Source organism: Callorhinchus milii, unplaced genomic scaffold, assembly GCF_018977255.1.
Source record: "Callorhinchus milii isolate IMCB2004 unplaced genomic scaffold, IMCB_Cmil_1.0 Scaffold3, whole genome shotgun sequence".
In the NCBI taxonomy this organism is placed as follows: domain Eukaryota; kingdom Metazoa; phylum Chordata; class Chondrichthyes; order Chimaeriformes; family Callorhinchidae; genus Callorhinchus; species Callorhinchus milii.
In genome coordinates, this window is record NW_024704744.1 from 75131717 (window position 1) to 75149707 (window position 17991).

The following is a 17991-nucleotide window of genomic DNA, read 5'->3' on the forward strand; positions in this document are numbered from 1 at the left end:
ACATGAAAAAAGCATGGCTTTTGAGCCCTCTCAACGCAGATGGCAGATATCAGGAACTCCAATGCGAACTTCCTGGTGAGCAGCACAGCTCATAATGAAATGCCACCATCTTCCTCCCCACAGCACGGACACACATTTCTATCCACTGAGCGATGGTTCCCAGTACTTGCTGAGGTGCAGAGCTTGAGCAGCAGCTGCTTATCTCTCTGCACAACAATCCAGGTGGATTCCAAGCCCTGGCTATATGTCTTCACTGTACTGAATACCGGTCAGGGTGATGACACCTCTGGGGAGAGGAGTCAAAAGCAAATGGATGCACAGGGGGGGACACAGAGAAGAGTGTCAACGCAATTGTCACTGGGGACACAATGGTGAAAGGAGTAGATAGGCTTTTGTACAACCAAAGACGGGGCTCTCGCATGGTATGTTGCCTCGCTGGGGCCAGCACTGAACACATCACAGAACGGGTGCAAAATGTCTACTGAGGGAAGGGGAATATCTGGAAGTCGTGGTCCATTTTTGGATCCATCACATAGGGAAAAAAAGGGCTGAGATCCTACACGGAGAGTATCAGAATCTAGGGAAAAAAACTAAAGAGTAGAACCTCAAAGGTGGTGATCTCTGGATTACTCCCAGTGCCTCATGCACGTGAGTATCAAAACAGCGGGATCAAACACATGAATGCATGCCTGGAGACATGGTGTGAGAAATGCTCAAGATGTAGTGGCAATAACGGAGACCTGGCTCAAACAAGGGCAGGAATGGGAGCTGAATATTCCTGGCTACAATGTATTTAGGAGGGATAGGGAAGGAAAAAAAGGAGGTGGGATGCTGACAATATTGATTAAAGACACGGTTACGGTATGCTAGAGGGTCCAAGAGCAGAATCTATTTGGTTAGAGTTAAGGAGCAGAAAAGGAGCTGTTACTCTGTTAGGTGTATACTATAAACCACCAAATAATGGGAAGGAGATAAGACGAGCAAATCGGCAAGCAGATACCAGAAAGATGCAAAACCAATAGAGCAGTGATAATGGGGGACTCCAATTATCTTAACATAGACTGGCAAAATAACAGTGTAAAGGGCAAGGAGGGGGAAGGATTCCTGAAATGTGTGCAGGATAACTTTCTGGATCAATATGTTTCCGGCCCAGCGAGGAAGGAAGCAGTGCTTTGCCCAGTTCTGGGGAATGAAGTGGGACAAGTGGAGCAGGTTTCAGTAGGAGAGCATCTGGTCAATAGTGATCACAGCATCATTAGGTTTAAAGTACTTATGGAAAAGGACAAGGAGCAATCAAAGATGAAGATACTCAACTGGAAGAGGGCTAGTTTCAATGAGTTAAAAAGGGACCTAGCCAAGGTGGACTGGAAAGAAAGATTAGCATGTAAAACATCTAACAAGCAATGGGAAGCCTTCAAGGAGGAGACAGTTCAGGGATAGAACAAATACATTCACACAATGGGAAAGGTAGGGCATCCAAATCTCCCTGGATGAATAAGGAAATTGGGATTAAAATAAAACAGAAAAAGGAGGCTTATGGTAAATGTCAGGTCCAAAATATAGAAGATAATCAAATGGAATCTAGAAAGTACAGAGGAGAACTGAAAAAGGAAATAAGAGGGGCAAAGAGATTGTATGAGAAAAGTTTAGCTGTAACATAAAAGCGAACCCTAAGGTATTTTATAAGCATATAAAGAATAAAAGGTTAGTCAAAGGTAGGGTGGGTCCAATTCGGGACCAGAGAGGAAATCTTCTTGTGGAGGCAGAGAACATGGCTGAATGAGTAAGTTGCATCTGTTTTCACAAAAGAGGATGCAGCCAATGCCACAGTATCAGAGGGTAGAGAAATTGGATAAGATAAGAATAAACCAAGAGGAGGTCGAAAAAGGTTGTCGAAAAAGGTAAATAAGTTACCTGGTCTGGACGGGATGCATCCTAGGTTACTGAGGGAGGTAAGGGTGGAAATAACGGAGGCTCTGGCCACAATCTTTCAATCCTCCTTGGACACTGGGGTGGTGCCAGGGGACTGGAGGGTTGCAAATGTTACTCCCCTGTACAAAAAGGGGCAGAAGGATAAACCCAAGAACCATAGGCCAGTCAACCTAACATCAGTAGTGGGGAAACTTCTAGAGACTATAATCCGAACTGGCTGCGAGTCAAAAAGCAGAGTGAACGGTTGTTTTTCTGACTGGAGGGAAATGTGCAGTGGTGTCCCCCAGGGGCCAGTATTGGGACCACTGCTGTTTTTGATTTATATAAATGACTTGGATATAGAGAGTACAATTTCCAAGCTTGCTGATGATACCAAGCTAGGAAAAGTAGTAAACAGTGAGGAGGATAGTAGCAGACTGCAAATGGCCATAGACAGACTGGTAAAATGGGCGGACACGTGGCAGATGAAATTTAATGCGGAGAAATGCGAAGTATGCATTTTGAGAGGAAGAATTAAGAAATCCAGTATAAGATACATGGTACAATCTTAAAGGGGGTGAAGGAACAGAGAGACCCGGGGCTTCATATAAGTAAGTCTTTGAAGGTAGCAGGACAGGTAGATAAAGCTGTTAAAAAAATACAGGATATTAGGCTTTATAAATAGGGGCAGAGAATACAAAAGTCAGAAAGTTATGATGAACCTTTATAAAACACTGGTTAGGCTTCAGCTAGAGACAGTGTTCAGTTCTGGGCACCACACTTTAGGAAGGATGTCAAGGCATTGGAGAGGGTACCAAGGAGATTTACCAGGATGGTACCAGGAATGAGGGTCTTCAGTTATCAGGAGGGGCGAGAGAAGCTAGGATTATTCTCCTTGGAGCAGAGAAAGTTAAAGGGAGACTTGAAGTTTTCAAAATTATGAGGGGATTCAATAGGGTGAACAAGGAGAAATTATTTCCACTGGCAGGTGGGTCGGTAACCCAAGGACACCAATTTAAAATAATTGTTAAAAGAAATAGAGGGGAGGTGAGGAGAAACTTTTTCACACAGCGAGTTGTTCGGATCTGGAACGCATTGCCTGAAAGGGTGGGGGAAGCTGATTCGATAACAACTTTTAAGAGAGAAGCAGATAATTATTTGGGGAGGACAAGTTTGCAGAACTATGGAGAGAGAGCGGAGGAGTAGGATAGGATTGATTTGGATAGCTCTTTTCAAAGCGCCGGCACAGACAGGATGGGCCAAATGGCCTCCTTCTGTGCTGTATAATTTGATGGTTCAGGTGAATTTCCATTCTAAGACAAAGACCCCAAAGAACTAACTTCAGGACTCAGGAGATGGCAGGATCGTAGAAAGCTGAGCTGTGATGTACAGACAATGCAATCGTGACTTATTGGCCTACAAGAGGGGCACTCAGCACATCTCACCAGGAGGGATCAGAGTTGATTTTGTTCATATTCCTCTCCCTGTACAACAGTTCAAGTGGACATTCAAGTCCTCAGACAGTATCTGCTAGAATGGAGAATTTCTCTGGTGCACTGGCTGATATTCTCCTTGATCCCAAGTTCATAGAATCCTAGTAACCTGATCTCAAGCCCATGAGGTTGACTTAGGTTGATCCCAGCAAAAGTGTAACCATCGACAACAACCAGAAAACCTGTGACCTGCAGATCCACTCTAAGGCACTGCTGATAGCAGATTAAAGCCTGTGTGGGTCTGAGCCTCCTTTGGGTGTTGGCCCAGCTCAGAGCTCTCACCTCCGAGTCAGAAAGTTGTGGGTTGAAGCCCCACAATGGGACTTTGAGTTCACCGTCTAAGCTGACACTTCAGCACAGTGCTGGGGGAGTGCTGAATTGCTGAAGGTGCCGTCCTACAGATGAGACATTAAATGAGGTTCCGCCTGTGTATGTTCTGGTGGACATTAAAGATCTCATGGCACTATTGAAAAACAGAAGGGAATTTCTTACTCCTGGTGTCCTGGCTAATAACCCTCCAGATAAAATTGGTCACTCACTTCATAGCTGTTCCATGGACATCACTGTACGCAAATTCACTGCCACGTTCACCTAAAACACTTTATAGGGTATACTGTGATGCATTTTGAGATATCCTCCCAACGTGAAAGATGCTGTGTCACATTTAAGATTTTATTTTTAAACAACAGCAATATCAAATTACATTTATGCAGCACTTTCACATTGGGAGGATGTCCCAAAGCACTGGACAGTCAAGGATTTGGACCTGAGCTGGGGGTTGGAATCAGGAGGGGTGGAGGCAGGGAGGGTGACCGAAGGTGCAGCCGAAGAAGAAGGTCTGGCTTGATGGGTGGGAGGGTGGGCACCTTGCTGTTGTGTGAGCCTGCATCCACCTCTAACAATGCAGTGCTCATTGGCGTATCAGCCTAAACTACAAGCTCAAAGTCCCGATGTTCGGCTTGAATCCGCAACCCTTTGACTCAGAGGCGAGAGCGCTACCACTGAGCCAGGTGGAGCTCTGATCTAGCAGCGGGAGGAGCCAGACGCAACCTCTCCCTCACACTAAGCTTCACATCCATCCCTCCCTCCCTAATACCAACCCCTCTTGAACTCTGTATATGTAGAGTCCTGTAGTGCAATGGCTCGAGCACTTGCCTCGCAAGCAAGAGGACCTGGGTTTGATTCCCAGATGGGTGAAAGCATAGGCAAGGTTCCTCGCTGCACACACCTCTGTTTACCCAGCAGTAAGAAGGAACCCGGTTGTTAGTCAATTGGGGGATCACTGTCTGGAGGGTAATAATCCCTTCAAAAAAAAAAAAATGTGGTCACTCAATTCACGGCTGTTTGTGGGACACTGTTGTAGCAATTGGCTGCTGGGTTTTGCCCGCAAAATATACAGTCAATCTACTTTACAGTATATTCGGTGAAGCGCTTTCAGACATCTCAAAGATGTGATAAGGCGCTATATGAAATACAAGGATTACTCTTGTTCTTATTATGTCCCTGTTCTCTGAAGACTTTCTCTTACTCTGCAGTCTGATTTGCATTCTCACACATCGTACATTGTGTAGAATTAGTTCTGAACTCCAGGCGGATTTTCCGATTGTCAAACATTATTCAGAGGACGGAAGGTGTCGGCGTCAGAGCCTGGGATCGCAAGGACTCGCCACGAGAGCCAGGAATGAACGTTCTCAGGGACGGGGCTGTGCGCAATTGGCTGCCGCCTTTCACCCCTACAGTCTACTCCGTGAAGCGCTTCGAGTCGTCGATAAGACGCGAAAAGCTCTACATTTAAAAGAGCTAAATTCAAGGGTTATTTCTTTTATGGTGTCGGGGATGGGTATAAAAACCTGCAAGCAGTTACAAAACCTGGAGTCTGGGGCTGCAGATGGTCCTGGAGCGGGAGCGGCGAGCTGGATACATAAGCCGAGAGGCCCGGCTTCTACACTCCCACGTCTCAGCACATCGGCGATTCACAGTGAGAAAAATAGCAGAGCACTTTGATCCCGGGGGCGAAATACAAACAGGCTGAGGCTTGTGAATCGCGCACAGCGTCAGCTTAAGCCCCGGCACCTGCCCTGCCCTGCCCTGCCCGGCCCGCGTGTGTGTGTGTGTGTGTGTGCCTTTGACAAAGGTTGTCGCAGAGAAACAGGTGAGACCACATCGGCACGTCTGCAGTCTCCAGGACAAAGGCTTCCTACCTCCCGCCTGTCCTCAGCGTGTGTCCGCTCTCCCCATCGGGGCCAGAGAGGAGCCCAAACCAAGGCACCTGCCCCCACCCTCCACCGTGTGCCTCAGCCTCCACCCCCCTCCTCCCCCCCCCCCACAGCCTCGCACAGATGCTGCAGTGAGGAAACCAATCAGCGGCCCCCACAGCACAACTGGGTGTGAACAGCACCGAGAGCATCACAGAGCAGAGGCTGTCTGTCTGTCTGTCTGTCTGACTGACTGTCACACCCCCTGCAGCTGCCGCACACCCCCAGTAGCCCGAACAACACAGAGCTTTGCCCCTCCTCACATTCAAAACACCTCGAAAGCGCTGCGCTTGCTTCACAGTGATTACTGTCCAGTGTAGTAACTATCTCTGTAGGCAAATATTGCAGCTGATTTGCACACACAGCAATGGGAGATGAATTAGCGATGTTACCTGGAATTTTGTTGGCTCGGTCACTGAGAGAATTACACAGAACATCACAGCACAGAGACAGACCGCGCGGCCCAACTAGTCCGCACCGCGTGAGCCTCCACCCCTCCTAATCCCCTCGATTCCCTTCTCTTTTCCAGTGTGCTGTGGTATCTTTAATATATCCCCCTGAATCTGGAGCTAAGAGATGGATATAAAGTCTCAACTGAAGGGCAGCAACTCTGACAATGCAGCACTTCCCCCAGTCCGGAGTGTCAGCCCAGACTGAGCTCAAGTCCTGAACCCTCAACTTGGCTCTAAGTGAACCACACTGACTGCACAGCCTTAACAGCAACAAATGACACGTGTATAACGCCATTCACATCAGGAGAATGTCCTAAGGTGCCGGACAGTCAGGATTTGCACCCAAGTGTGGTTGGGATCAGGACGAGTAGAGGGCAGGGAGGGTGGGGGGTTAGGAGGGTGACGTAGGAGCGGTTGAAGAGGAGGGTCTTGAGATGGGCCTTGAAGGAGGCAAGGCCAAGGGACTGTGGGATGGAGTTCCAGAGGGTGGGAACAGAAGCAAACAAGAATTAAGGGGAATGTTCTCCCGATCCTCCACTCTACAAGGGGTGAATATCGGAAGCGGTTTGTTTCCGAGTCAGGTTGGTGCCAGGCAAAACAGCTCCACCGCCCCAACACCTTGCCGGTGGATTGGGGAAACAACCTGGGCCAGATTTCACCGGGAAATGACTCCCAGCACAGGTTTATCACAAGACGTTCCTGGAATCGATGAGTGTGTGCTGAGATCACCAAAATTCAAAACTGTTTTGGACGTGCCTGGCTACAACTAGAATTGTGAGCAACTACTTTACACCAGACACTATGCACAAATCCACCCCCTCCCCCATCACCACCATCATCATCAATCCCCTCTGCAGTTCACATTGTTACTGCCTCCCATTGATTTTCATTACAGAATCAATGCAGGAAAATCGAGGCTGTGCTAACAGCGGAGAGAATCAAAACAGCTGAGGACTGCTATTGTGTTAATATTAAAGTGCTTCTCTCACAGGCCCGGGTACAGTCTGGTTAGTGACAGATAGTGCAGACCTGCAGTATAAGCTGATACTGAGCCACACGCAGAAACAAACACACACACGCACACACCTACCTGGTATCACTAAAGATGGGACAGATTACAATAACCACAGCAGCTACTCAGATAGATCAGCCCGATCGTCAGACACACAATGGCTGGTGAGGAGGTGCTTCCCTGCTCCCTGCACTGCGATCCCCTCCACAACACGGCTGCTTAATGCCCCCGGGAAACAGACGCTCCACTTGAGAAGCAGGCCTGGGAGCTGCTGCCTCAGCAACACTGACTGCCTGACTCACCCTGAAACAAAGCCAGAGCAACCAACCTGCCCAGCCCTGGCTTTTACATTAACTCTCACAGCTGCCCCGCGAGCTGTGAGATCACTTGATCCTTTCCCATTGCTGTTTGTGTGTAGATTGGGTGATACGCCTCATCTCAGTTCAGCATCGAAGGACAGAGCAAGGAGACCTGCCACCATCTCCCGCAGTATGTAACCTTGCTGGCTGCTCCCGGGGAGGGGATCGGGGACAGGATGGGAACAATGCTTTATCAGGTTTGTTTGTCCCTATACTGCAGTGCGAGTGACCCTCAGCAATGGCCAAATAATAATCCTGGCATTTTGATGTAGTGCTTTATAGTGTTGGTGTGTCAAAGCGCTTCATAGGATTGTATTGTAAAGTGTCGTGACTGTCCGTTTGCCGGCGAATGCAGCAGCCAATTTGCACGCAGCAATGTCCCACAAACATCCATAGAGTGAGTGAGCAATTTTATTTGGGGTATTGTGGGGCAGGACACGAGGAGACAGAAACTCCCTTCTCTTTTCGAATAGCGCCGCAAGATCTTTAACGACCACCTGAACAGGCAGTGACGTCAGTTTATCGCCTCATCTGTTCAGATGGTGCCCCCAACAGTGCAGCGCTGTAATGGCGTATCATCTTAGACTTTGGGACGTGGAGCTTAAATCTCCAACCACCTGACTCAGAGGCGAGAGAGCGCTGAGCCGGTCTGACACCCAGAAGATGCTCAGCCCTACTCTGGCTCAATCCGTCACGGCATCTCTGGCTGTTGCCGGTAATTACGGTCTCTGGCCGGGACCAATGCAAATCAGCGGATCGACCTCAAGGGTCACTCCGCTCGGAGTACAGTGTCGACAGAACAGCCCTGGATAACAGAAAGTTAACTTCCTTTCACACCGCTCTGAGTCGCTATCCTGCATGAAGGTTGCTATATAAATGCAAGTTATGGATAATAATAGGAAGAATCCTTGCATTTGATATAGCCCTTATCACATTGTCAAAACATTTTCAAAGCGCTTCAAGAATATAAAGTGAATTCACTGTACATTTTGTGGAGAAAACGCAGCAGACAATCGCACACAGTAATTTCCCACAAACAGTAGTGGATTGAGTGACCGCATTATTATTTTTAAGCGATTATTACCCCCGGAAAACGATCCGCCAATCGACTAACACTCGGGCCATGTGGAGTAAGGAAACTTGTCAAAGGTTTCGCACTGCCCGGGAATCGAACCGGATCCTCTCGCTTGCGAGGCGAGTGGTCGCTGATTACAATAATTGGATAATTAGCGGATCCTGTTGCTGGATATATCTGAGGCCGGACTTCTGCTCAGCCACAGAGACAGGCCTCAGCCTGACCTCGAGCACTGAAGCAGGGCTCATTGCAGCAGAATGCTCTGGCCTTTGGCCAATTACTGGGTGGGACTCGGGAATGGGGCGCATCAGAGAAAGCACACAACTCAATGTAGGACCAACACCGTGCAAAGCCCTGGCACTGAGCACAACAACATTGTTACAGGAGGAGGCCATTGACAGCAATGGGTTTAGTCCAGAATAATCATTGCAAACCATGGCCTTATTTTCGCCCACAAAGTACACAGTCAATTCACTTTACAGTATATCCTGTGAAGCACTCTGAGATGTCTCAACGACGTGATAAGGCACTGTATCAAATGCAATCTCACTTTCCAATGCGTGAAGTAGTTTCTCCTAAATTCTCTTTTTGATCCCCAGACACTAACATTTGTGTCCCCGGGTTACAGACTCCTCAACCAGTGGAAACATCCTATTTAGATTAACATTCTAAGATAATTGGATAAGATCAAACACTTCAGTGGCAACGGGTGAAAAGGGGGGGGCGGGGGGAGGATAAACACCATAATCCTGACAGTCAACTCTGTACCCCCATCACACTAGTCCTCGACAGGCTCCACTGGCTCCCTATCACAGAACAGATAAGACTTCAAGATAGACTCACTCTCCTACAAATCCCTTCACATCTTGGAACCGGTATCTCCCTGATCTGCTCACGCCCCAATCCACCACCTGCCACCTTCGATGGACTTACGCCAGCCTCCTGCTTGCCCCTCGTCCCCTCCTCTCCACCATCAGCAACCGTGCTTTTCAGTCACTGCGCCCCAAAACTTTGGGGAACGCTCTCCCTCCATCCCCCTCTTTCCCTTTATTCTGATGACTTTCCTCTTCAATCATGCTTATAATAATAATCTCCCCTGGCCCCCCCTCCCCGATCTCTCCCCACCGACCCTCATCTCTCCCCCCCCCACCATCCCTGATCTCCTCCCCCCCCAGTCACTGATCTCTCCCTCCTCTCCCCCCAGTCCCTGATCTCCCCTCCTCCACTGTCCCTGATCCGTCCCCTCTCCAGTCCCTGATCCCTCCTCCACCCAGTCTCTCCCCCCCAGGCCCTGATCCCCCCCCCCCCCCACAGGCCCTGATCCCCCCCAGTCCCTGATCCCCCCCCCCCCCCACAGGCCCTGATCCCCCCCCCCCACAGGCCCTGATCCCCCCCCCCACAGGCCCTGATCCCCCCCCCACAGGCCCTGATCCCCCCCCCCCACAGGCCCTGATCCCCCCCCCACAGGCCCTGACCCCCCCCCAGTCCCTGATCCCCCCCACAGGCCCTGATCCCCCCACAGGCCCTGATCCCCCCCACAGGCCCTGATCCCCCCCCCCCCCCCACAGGCCCTGATCCCCCCCCCCCAGTCCCTGATCCCCCCCCCAGGCCCTGATCCCCCCCCAGGCCCTGATCCCCCCCCAGGCCCTGATCCCCCCACAGGCCCTGATCCCCCCACAGGCCCTGATCCCCCCACAGGCCCTGATCCCCCCCACAGGCCCTGATCCCCCCCACAGGCCCTGATCCCCCCACAGGCCCTGATCCCCCCCACAGGCCCTGATCCCCCCCACAGGCCCTGATCCCCCCCACAGGCCCTGATCCCCCCACAGGCCCTGATCCCCCCCACAGGCCCTGATCCCCCCCCACAGGCCCTGATCCCCCCACAGGCCCTGATCCCCCCCCACAGTCCCTGATATCTGTAATAAATTGACGTGGATTAATAATAAAAGGTGACGACAGTGGTTTCTGGTCAGTGAACTATTCTCTCACCTGGAGCTCGGTCTCCCCGTGTCCGCGCTGCCGCTCCCGCGCCGCCCTCTCTCTCTCTCTCTCTGTATATATATATATATATATCTTTCACACGTCCTCTCTCATTCTCTCCCTCTTTTTCACACACTCCGCATCTCTCGGTCTCTGCGTCTCTCTGTGTTTCTCGGACCCTTTAAATCCAAGATGGCGCCGGGCGGGTTCCCGGCGTGCAGCGCGCGCCGTGACCTCATCAGTCTGCAGCGGCGGCCCGCGGGCCGGAGCCACACACAGCCACAGCGGGTCAGTGCACTGCCGTCAGCCCCCACCACCCCCACACCCCCCCCCACACACCCCCACCCCCCCACACACACCACCAACTACCCCCCCCCCCCCCAGCGGGGGCCTGGCCAGCACCTCGATAATAATAATAATAATAATAATCCTTACATGTGATACAGCGCTGTCTCACTGTCTGACCGGTTTGCGGCCAAACTCCGGGCTCTTGTGTTCTGACGTAAACGTCATCGACCTGAAGGACTACCTCACTGTCCTGTCTCCGTGGCGCGGCCCTGACCTGCCTCGTGTTCCCAGCGACATCCATGTTTATACCAGATTCACAGCATCTTCTCTCCTCAGCCTATTGCCGGTGTGTGAGGGCCTGACTCGGCCCCTCACCCTCGCTCGCGCCTCTGAGTAAGAAGATCGTGGGTTCAGGCTCCACGTCAGGACTCGGGAGCCAAGTAGAGTCCTGTAGCTCAGTGGTTAGAGCACTCGCTTTGCAAGTGAGAGACCTGAGTTCAATTCCAGGCAGAGGGCGAAACCTTGGGCAAGTTTCCTTACTCCACACAGAGCCTAATAGTAATCCCTCCAAAACCAAAAACAATAATAAATTGGTCATTTTCAATCTACAACTGTTTGTGGGACATTGCTGTGTGCAAATTGGCTGCCGCGTTCGCCCACAGAATAATAAAAATCCTCGCATTTGATGCAGCGTCAGAGGGACATCTAAAAGTGCTGCTCGGCATTGGCTGTAAACTTCATATTTTGTAGGCCGACACGGCAGCCAAACACATGACACTTTCCAGTGAAATGCTTTTTGAGACGTTTCAACATAACTACAGTTTCTTTCTAATGTGAACCACGGTGTGTGTACAGCCCCGCCTCAATCCCTCTTTGCCCGTCTTAACATCGCACTTGAAGACTTTCCTCTTCAACAGTACCGGTAGTCACCTCTCTTTTCTCCCCGGCCTGGCATCAGTCTCCGTCACTGTTAAGATCTCCTATGATGCTACACCACGCGAAGACGCTATATAAATGGCAGTTATTGTTGTCTATGATTGCGCAGTCTGCACCTGACGCTGACTGCACCCTCACATTGTCGCTTTGCAGGAAGGAACCTCTGACACTATGTCTCTCGTCGGCCTGGGCCGCAGGCTGGGTGCCCTGACCCTGGGTCCAGCTCGCATTCTGAGGTCGTCCCTGTCACCACTCCAGCCATTTCTGGCCTCCTGGACCCTTCCCGTTCAGCAGCCGTCCATGGGGATCCTGACGTCCGCTGCCTTGTGCAATAACAGAAACAACTGGAAGGAGAGGAGCTCGTACACAGTGAGGCCGATCGGGATAAAGAAGACCGGAGGCCGGGATCACACGGGTACGGTATTTCCACCTCATGTAGACCATCCCCCTGTGACCCAAATACTAACCCCTCCCCCCCATAACCCACTGCTGACCTCTATCTCGCAGGGAGGATTCGGGTGCACGGGATTGGGGGTGGCCACAAGCAGCGATATCGTATGATCGATTTCCAGCGCCTGCGCTATGAGCCAGGGATGGAGGGAAAGCCCTTCCAGGAGAAGGTGGTGGATGTTCGATACGACCCCTGCAGGTTGGTAACAACAGGCTAGCTCGTGAGCGGTGTGTATGGCTGGGTATTGGGGGAGAGACCTGTGTTGGAGGCCACTAGGTTTGAATGCAAAAGATTGTGTGGTGGGGGGGGGGGGGGGGGGGGAGTGCTGCATTTGAATAAACATGGACAGGGGTGTGCGCGGGGGGTACCAGAGGCTTTTGGGGTATATCTACTGGGCTCCCCAGTTCCACCATTCAAAAAATCCAATTAATTCCAATTAATTCAAAGCTCTGCATCTCAGTATCCCCAGCCTCACTCTGCTCCCCCATCTCCCAGTCCTTGCCAGACTCCACTGGCTCTCTATTGCAGAACAGATCAATTTCAAGATCCTCACACTCACTTGGAAATCCCTTCACGCTCTGGCACCTTCCTACTTCTTCAACCTTCTTCCTCCCCATTCCTTTACCTGCAACCTTCCCTCGTCTGGCTCCAGCCTCTTCACGTCCCTCTGCCCCTCTGCTCCACCATCGGCGGATGTGTTTTATGGAAGTCTCATAGGAACGTATAGGAAAATTGGAACAGTAGGAGGCCATTCAACCCCTCAAGCTTGTTCAGCCATTCTATTAGATCATGGCTGATCTAATATAATAATACCATAGTACAATACTACATTTGTATAGTGCCTTTCATGTCAGGAGGATGCCCTAAGCCGCTTCACAGAATATACAGTAAATTGAATTGACTGTGTATTTTGTGGGCGAAACACAGCAGCAGTGTCCACAAACAGTTGTGGATTGGGTTACCAAATTACTATTATTATTTGGTTTTGTTTCTTGAGGGATTATTATCAGGCGTGTGGAGTAACGAAACCTGCCGGGAGTAGAACCCAGGTCTCTCGCTTGCGAGCCAAGTGCTTTAACCACTGAGCTACAGGACTCCACGTTCTCTACCTCAAATCTGATGACCCTCCTTTGCTCCATCTCTCTGGATACCCTTACATAACAAATATCTATCTTGAGTCTTGAAAATTTGAATGGATTCAAGCATCCACAGCCTTTTTTTCCCCTCCTTGCTTGCTCCCTCCTAGCCCATCTTCAGATCGCATCTGAAGACTTTCCTTTTCACCATGCTTACGGTCACCTCCCTCGGCGTCAGTCTCTGCCACTATTCAGCCTCAGAAGCTTACCCCACGGGAAGAATGGTATATAAACATAATAATAATAATAATAATCCTTGCATTTGATATAGCGCTTTTCACGTCGGGAGGACGTCCCAAAGCGCTTCACAGAACACACTGTAAAGTGAATTGACTGTATATTTGTGGACGAACGCGGCAGCCAATTGCACACAGCAATGTCCCACAAACAGTCGTAGATTGAAAATGACCAATTTATGATTGTTTTTTGGTTTTGGAGGGATTATTATTAGGCTCTGTGTGGAGTAAGGAAACTTGCCCAAGGTTTCGCTCGGCCTGGAAATGAACTCAGGTCTCTCACTTGCAAAGCGAGTGCTCTAACCACTGAGCTACAGGACTCCACAAAGTTGTTATTGTTGACTCACGGCTGCACCCCTCAGATCCGCTGACATTGCGATGGTGGCCGGAGGCAGTCGGAAACGCTGGATCATTGCCACAGAGAACATGAAGCCCGGAGACGTGCTGACCACCTCTGGATACATCGGCCGCATGACAGGTGAGACCTAGTCCCGTTCCCCCCCCACCTCCCCGGCTCAGTGTACAAAACCCCACCAATTTAAGAGCTCCCCCCCGCCTCCTAGCTTAGTGCAATAGTCCCCCTGTCCCCAGGCTCAGTGTAAGAGCTCAAGTCCTGCTCTGAGCTGTGATCAGCCCCCAGTTGTGAGTCACTAACAGTATTTGTTTCTCAGTCTCCGCCAGCGAGGGGGATGCCCACCCTCTGGGAGCTCTCCCTGTGGGAACGCTGGTCAATAACCTGGAGTTGGCGCCCGGGAGAGGAGCACAGTTAGTCCGGGCGGCAGGTGAGTGAGGAGCTGGTGTGTGTGTGTGTTTTTGGGGCTGAGAGAGGATGGAGGGGATGTTGGAGAATATATGGGGAGAGGGCACGAGGGGAGATGGTAGGAATGTGGCTCGAGGGGCATGGCATATGAGGAGAGGCAGTACAAGTGGGGGAGAATCTAGAATATGTGTAACATACGGAGGAATAAGGGGCCAGTGTATGTGTGAGGGGCAGTGGGGAGGGGGCAGTGTGTGAGGGGCAGAGGAGGGGGCAGTGTGTGTGTGAGGGACAGAGGAGGGGGCAGTGTGTGTGTGTGAGGGGCAGAGGGGAGGGGGCAGTGTGTATGTGAGGGGCAGAGGGTAGGGGGCAGTGTGTGTGTGAGGGGCAGAGAATGTGAGGAGAGGGTGCTCGGGTGTACTGTGGGGCTGTCTGTGAATCTTACTGTGAAATATTTCTTTCTGGGATTTAATCTGCATGGGACTAGGGACATGTGGAGTGCTGCTCCGGAAAACTAATGGCACCGCCATCATCCAGCTCCCATCAAAACGTCAGATTCAGGTACCAGACTCACCTGTACAGCCTGGCTCAGAGGTAGCGCTCTCTCCTTTGAGCCAGAAGGTTGTGGGTTCAAGCCCCACATCGAGACTTGAAATCACCAGATGATGCTCCAATGCAGTGCTGGGTTGTATTGTGGGAGGTGCCGTCCTTCGGATGAGATGATAAGCTGTTCAGGTGGATGTTAAAGATTCCTCTGCGCTATTTGAAAAGAGAAGATAGTTTCTCTCTCTCTCTCCTGGCCAACAATATCCCAAAATAAAATTGTTCACTCACTCCACCCGCAGCTGGTTGTGGAATACAGCTTTGCCCAAATTAGCTGTCGTGTTTCGGCCACAAAATACAATCGATTCACTTTACTGTATATCCTTGCATTTGGTATAGGGCCTTATCACCGTTGTTGAAACGTCTCAACCTATTATATTCTGTGAAGCGCTTTGAGATGTCTCAACAATGTAATAAGGCGTTATATCAAATGCAAGGATTAATATTACAGCAACAACTTGGATTTATATAGCGCCCTCCACACCGGGCGGCGTCTCAGAACGCTTCACAGTAACGGATCCCGGGGCCAAGCCGGGGGGAGGGGAAGGAAGGTGACCAAAGGCACAGTTGAAAAGAAAGGTCTTCAGCCAAGACCTGAAAATAGGAAGAGAGGGAGCGAGGCGAAGGGAGTGAGGAAGGGAGATCCAGAGCCTCGGGGCTTAGTGGTTGAAGGCACAGCCGCCGAGGGTGGAGCGGAGGACTTGGGGAGGAGGCCAGACCCAGAGGAACGAAGGCAACGGGCACTGTTTTGAGAGAGGAGGTCAGAGAGGTAGGGGGGTGCAGAGGAGTGGAGGGATTTGAAGACAAGGGTGAGGATCTTGAAGTCGATCCTCTCTGGGACAGGCAGCCAGTGCAGTCTGGCAATGACTGGGGTGATCGGGGAGAGGAGTTTAGTTCGGGTGAGAATCCGGGCGGCAGAGTTTTGAATAATCTGGATTTTATGGATGGTAGTGGATGGGAGGCCGGCGAGGTGGGTGTTAAAATAGTGCAGCTGAGAGGTGACAAAGGCATGGACCAGGGTTTCAGCGGCTTTCGGAGAGAGGTATTGGCGGAGACGGGCGATGCGGTGGAGGGCATATTACAGCCCCCATCCCCGTCCAGCATTTGATTGGGCCATTTGGCTGTGCTGAGTGGTGGGGCCATGTTGTATGGATTGTATTATGATTGCTTCTCTCTCCCCCCCACACACACAGGTGCTGGAGACCTGCATTGCCACCGTTGGGCGCATCTCAAACGTGGCCCACAATCAGCGGATCATCGGGAAAGCCGGCCGGAACCGCTGGCTTGGGAAAAGGCCATCGAGTGGGTTGTGGCAGAGGAAAGGAGGCTGGGCTGGCCGCAAGATCCGGCCCCTGCCCCCCATGAAGAGCTACGTGAACCTGCCGTCCATTGCGGCGTCCAACTGAGCTTGGCTTGAGACAGATATTTAATAAACAAGTACTACTCCTGACTGCCTCGTGCCTCCACTCGCACTGTCTGCCTCCAGCATTCTCTACCCCATTCCCACCACCACATAGGTTGCTGCAGAGTTAAGCCCTGTTCATATTCCTGTCTTGTACAGCCTGGGCAGGATTATGAACAGTGCCACAAAGGGCTGAAAGCGAACACAGCCAATTTCCAAACAGCAATCAATCTCCCACAAAAAGCCATTGAGGTGAATAACCAATTGTATCTGTCTACACATTATCAAAATAAGGTGGGGGGGGAGAAGGGGTGTTTACCATGCACTGAATTAATCCTAATAGTCTCAGTGAATTAACTCATCTCGCTCACCATTTTATATCAAGTCCCTCGCGCCTCCCTCTGAGCCTCCCCTGGTTTCTCTTTATCGTATTCAGACTGTTGTCTCATGCCCCCGCAGTCACCTGCATCATTCCTCAGGGCTCTGTCCCTGTCCTCTTTAATATCTATACGTTCCCACTTGGTGACATCATCCACAGGTGTAGGGTTCATTCCCACTTGGTGACATCATCCACAGGTGTAGGGTTCATTCCCACATGTACATGGATGAAGGCCAACTCCATTTCACTGCCTCCACCCTCGACTCCAGGACCATTGTGGTCTGAGCGATTGCCTGTCAAACATCAAGCCTTGGATGAATTCCAACTTTTCAGTTAAACGTCAACGGCGCTGCTTGGCTTCTGTCACTACCTTCTCACCTCAACCTGCACGGGTGCTCGCTCTACCTCATGTATCCAGTGCCGAACCTCAGCATCTTGTTCAACCACCCCCCCCAACTCTCCTTCAAATTCTTGCTCCAAAAATCAACATCCCTCTTTCTCACCTGGTGTCTGCAGTGCAATAAACCACCATGCAGCACCAGCTGTTCAATAGCCTGTGATTTTTTACCTGGCCCAACCTCGTGCTGAGTAAAATTTGCTGTTTGATTGATGTTGATTTCTCACTGAGCTGCACAGATAGGCAGATGTCGCACAATTGGGTTTATTATATCTAAATGCTTCTGAAGAACTGAATGGAGAAATGTCAACACGAACCAGGGCTGATGCTAAAGATCAGGAAGCTCAACTCAAGAGAAACCTTTTATGAAATAATGGCCATGAGGCTGATCTCCATCGAGAACCACAATTTCCCATGTTCCTGTTCTAAACAACACAATGCAATTTACATGTATGCAGTGACTTTCATGTTGGGAGGACGTCCCAAGGTGGTTGACAGTCCTGATTTGGGACCTGAGCTGGGGGTGGGTGCTGAGGGAATAATGAGGTCAGAGACAGTCCTTGAAAGAGGTGAGGGAGGGAGTGAGTCATTGGGACTGAGGTGAAGTTCCAGAAAGTGGGTACAGATAGGCTGAAAGCCTGCTCACCAATGGTGGGCAGACAGGATGGGAGACTTGAGGCATGCCAGTGAAGGGAGTGGCCGGGTTGGTAGGTTTGAAGGAGGTCATAGTGGTAAGGGTGGAGCAAGACTGGAGGGATTTAAAAGAGCGGACAAGGATCTTGGAACTCGATCCACTGGGGAATGATGCATGTGTACAGACACCTACACAATAACTCCACATTTCAGTAAAATCCTGTGAAGGATTTAGA

General features: G+C 50.8%; 2 protein-coding genes across 6 annotated transcripts in view; one reads left to right on the forward strand and one right to left on the reverse strand.

The window, feature by feature from the left end:
- The window catches only part of klc1b (kinesin light chain 1b), a 30372-nt gene extending 19657 nt beyond the window's left edge, over positions 1 to 10715 (reverse strand). For 2 of the 4 annotated variants that reach the window (XM_042333241.1, XM_042333240.1), the window contains exon 1: positions 10547 to 10715. The gene's annotated coding sequence lies outside the window, so the exon portion shown is untranslated. Of the gene's footprint in view, positions 1 to 5605; positions 5720 to 10546 lie in introns of those variants that run through there. The other 2 variants (XM_007898297.2, XM_042333239.1) reach the window with 2 other exon arrangements.
- mrpl2 (mitochondrial ribosomal protein L2) lies at positions 7519 to 16394 on the forward strand. Of its 2 annotated transcripts, none has more exons than XM_042332671.1 (7): positions 7519 to 7679; positions 11915 to 12176; positions 12269 to 12410; positions 13947 to 14062; positions 14256 to 14366; positions 14829 to 14902; positions 16138 to 16394. In XM_042332671.1, exons 1-7 carry the CDS (start codon positions 7659 to 7661, stop codon positions 16348 to 16350), a joined length of 939 nt encoding a protein of 312 aa, XP_042188605.1. In that variant the 5' UTR covers positions 7519 to 7658; the 3' UTR covers positions 16351 to 16394.
- Positions 16395 to 17991: the final 1597 nt, after the last annotated feature.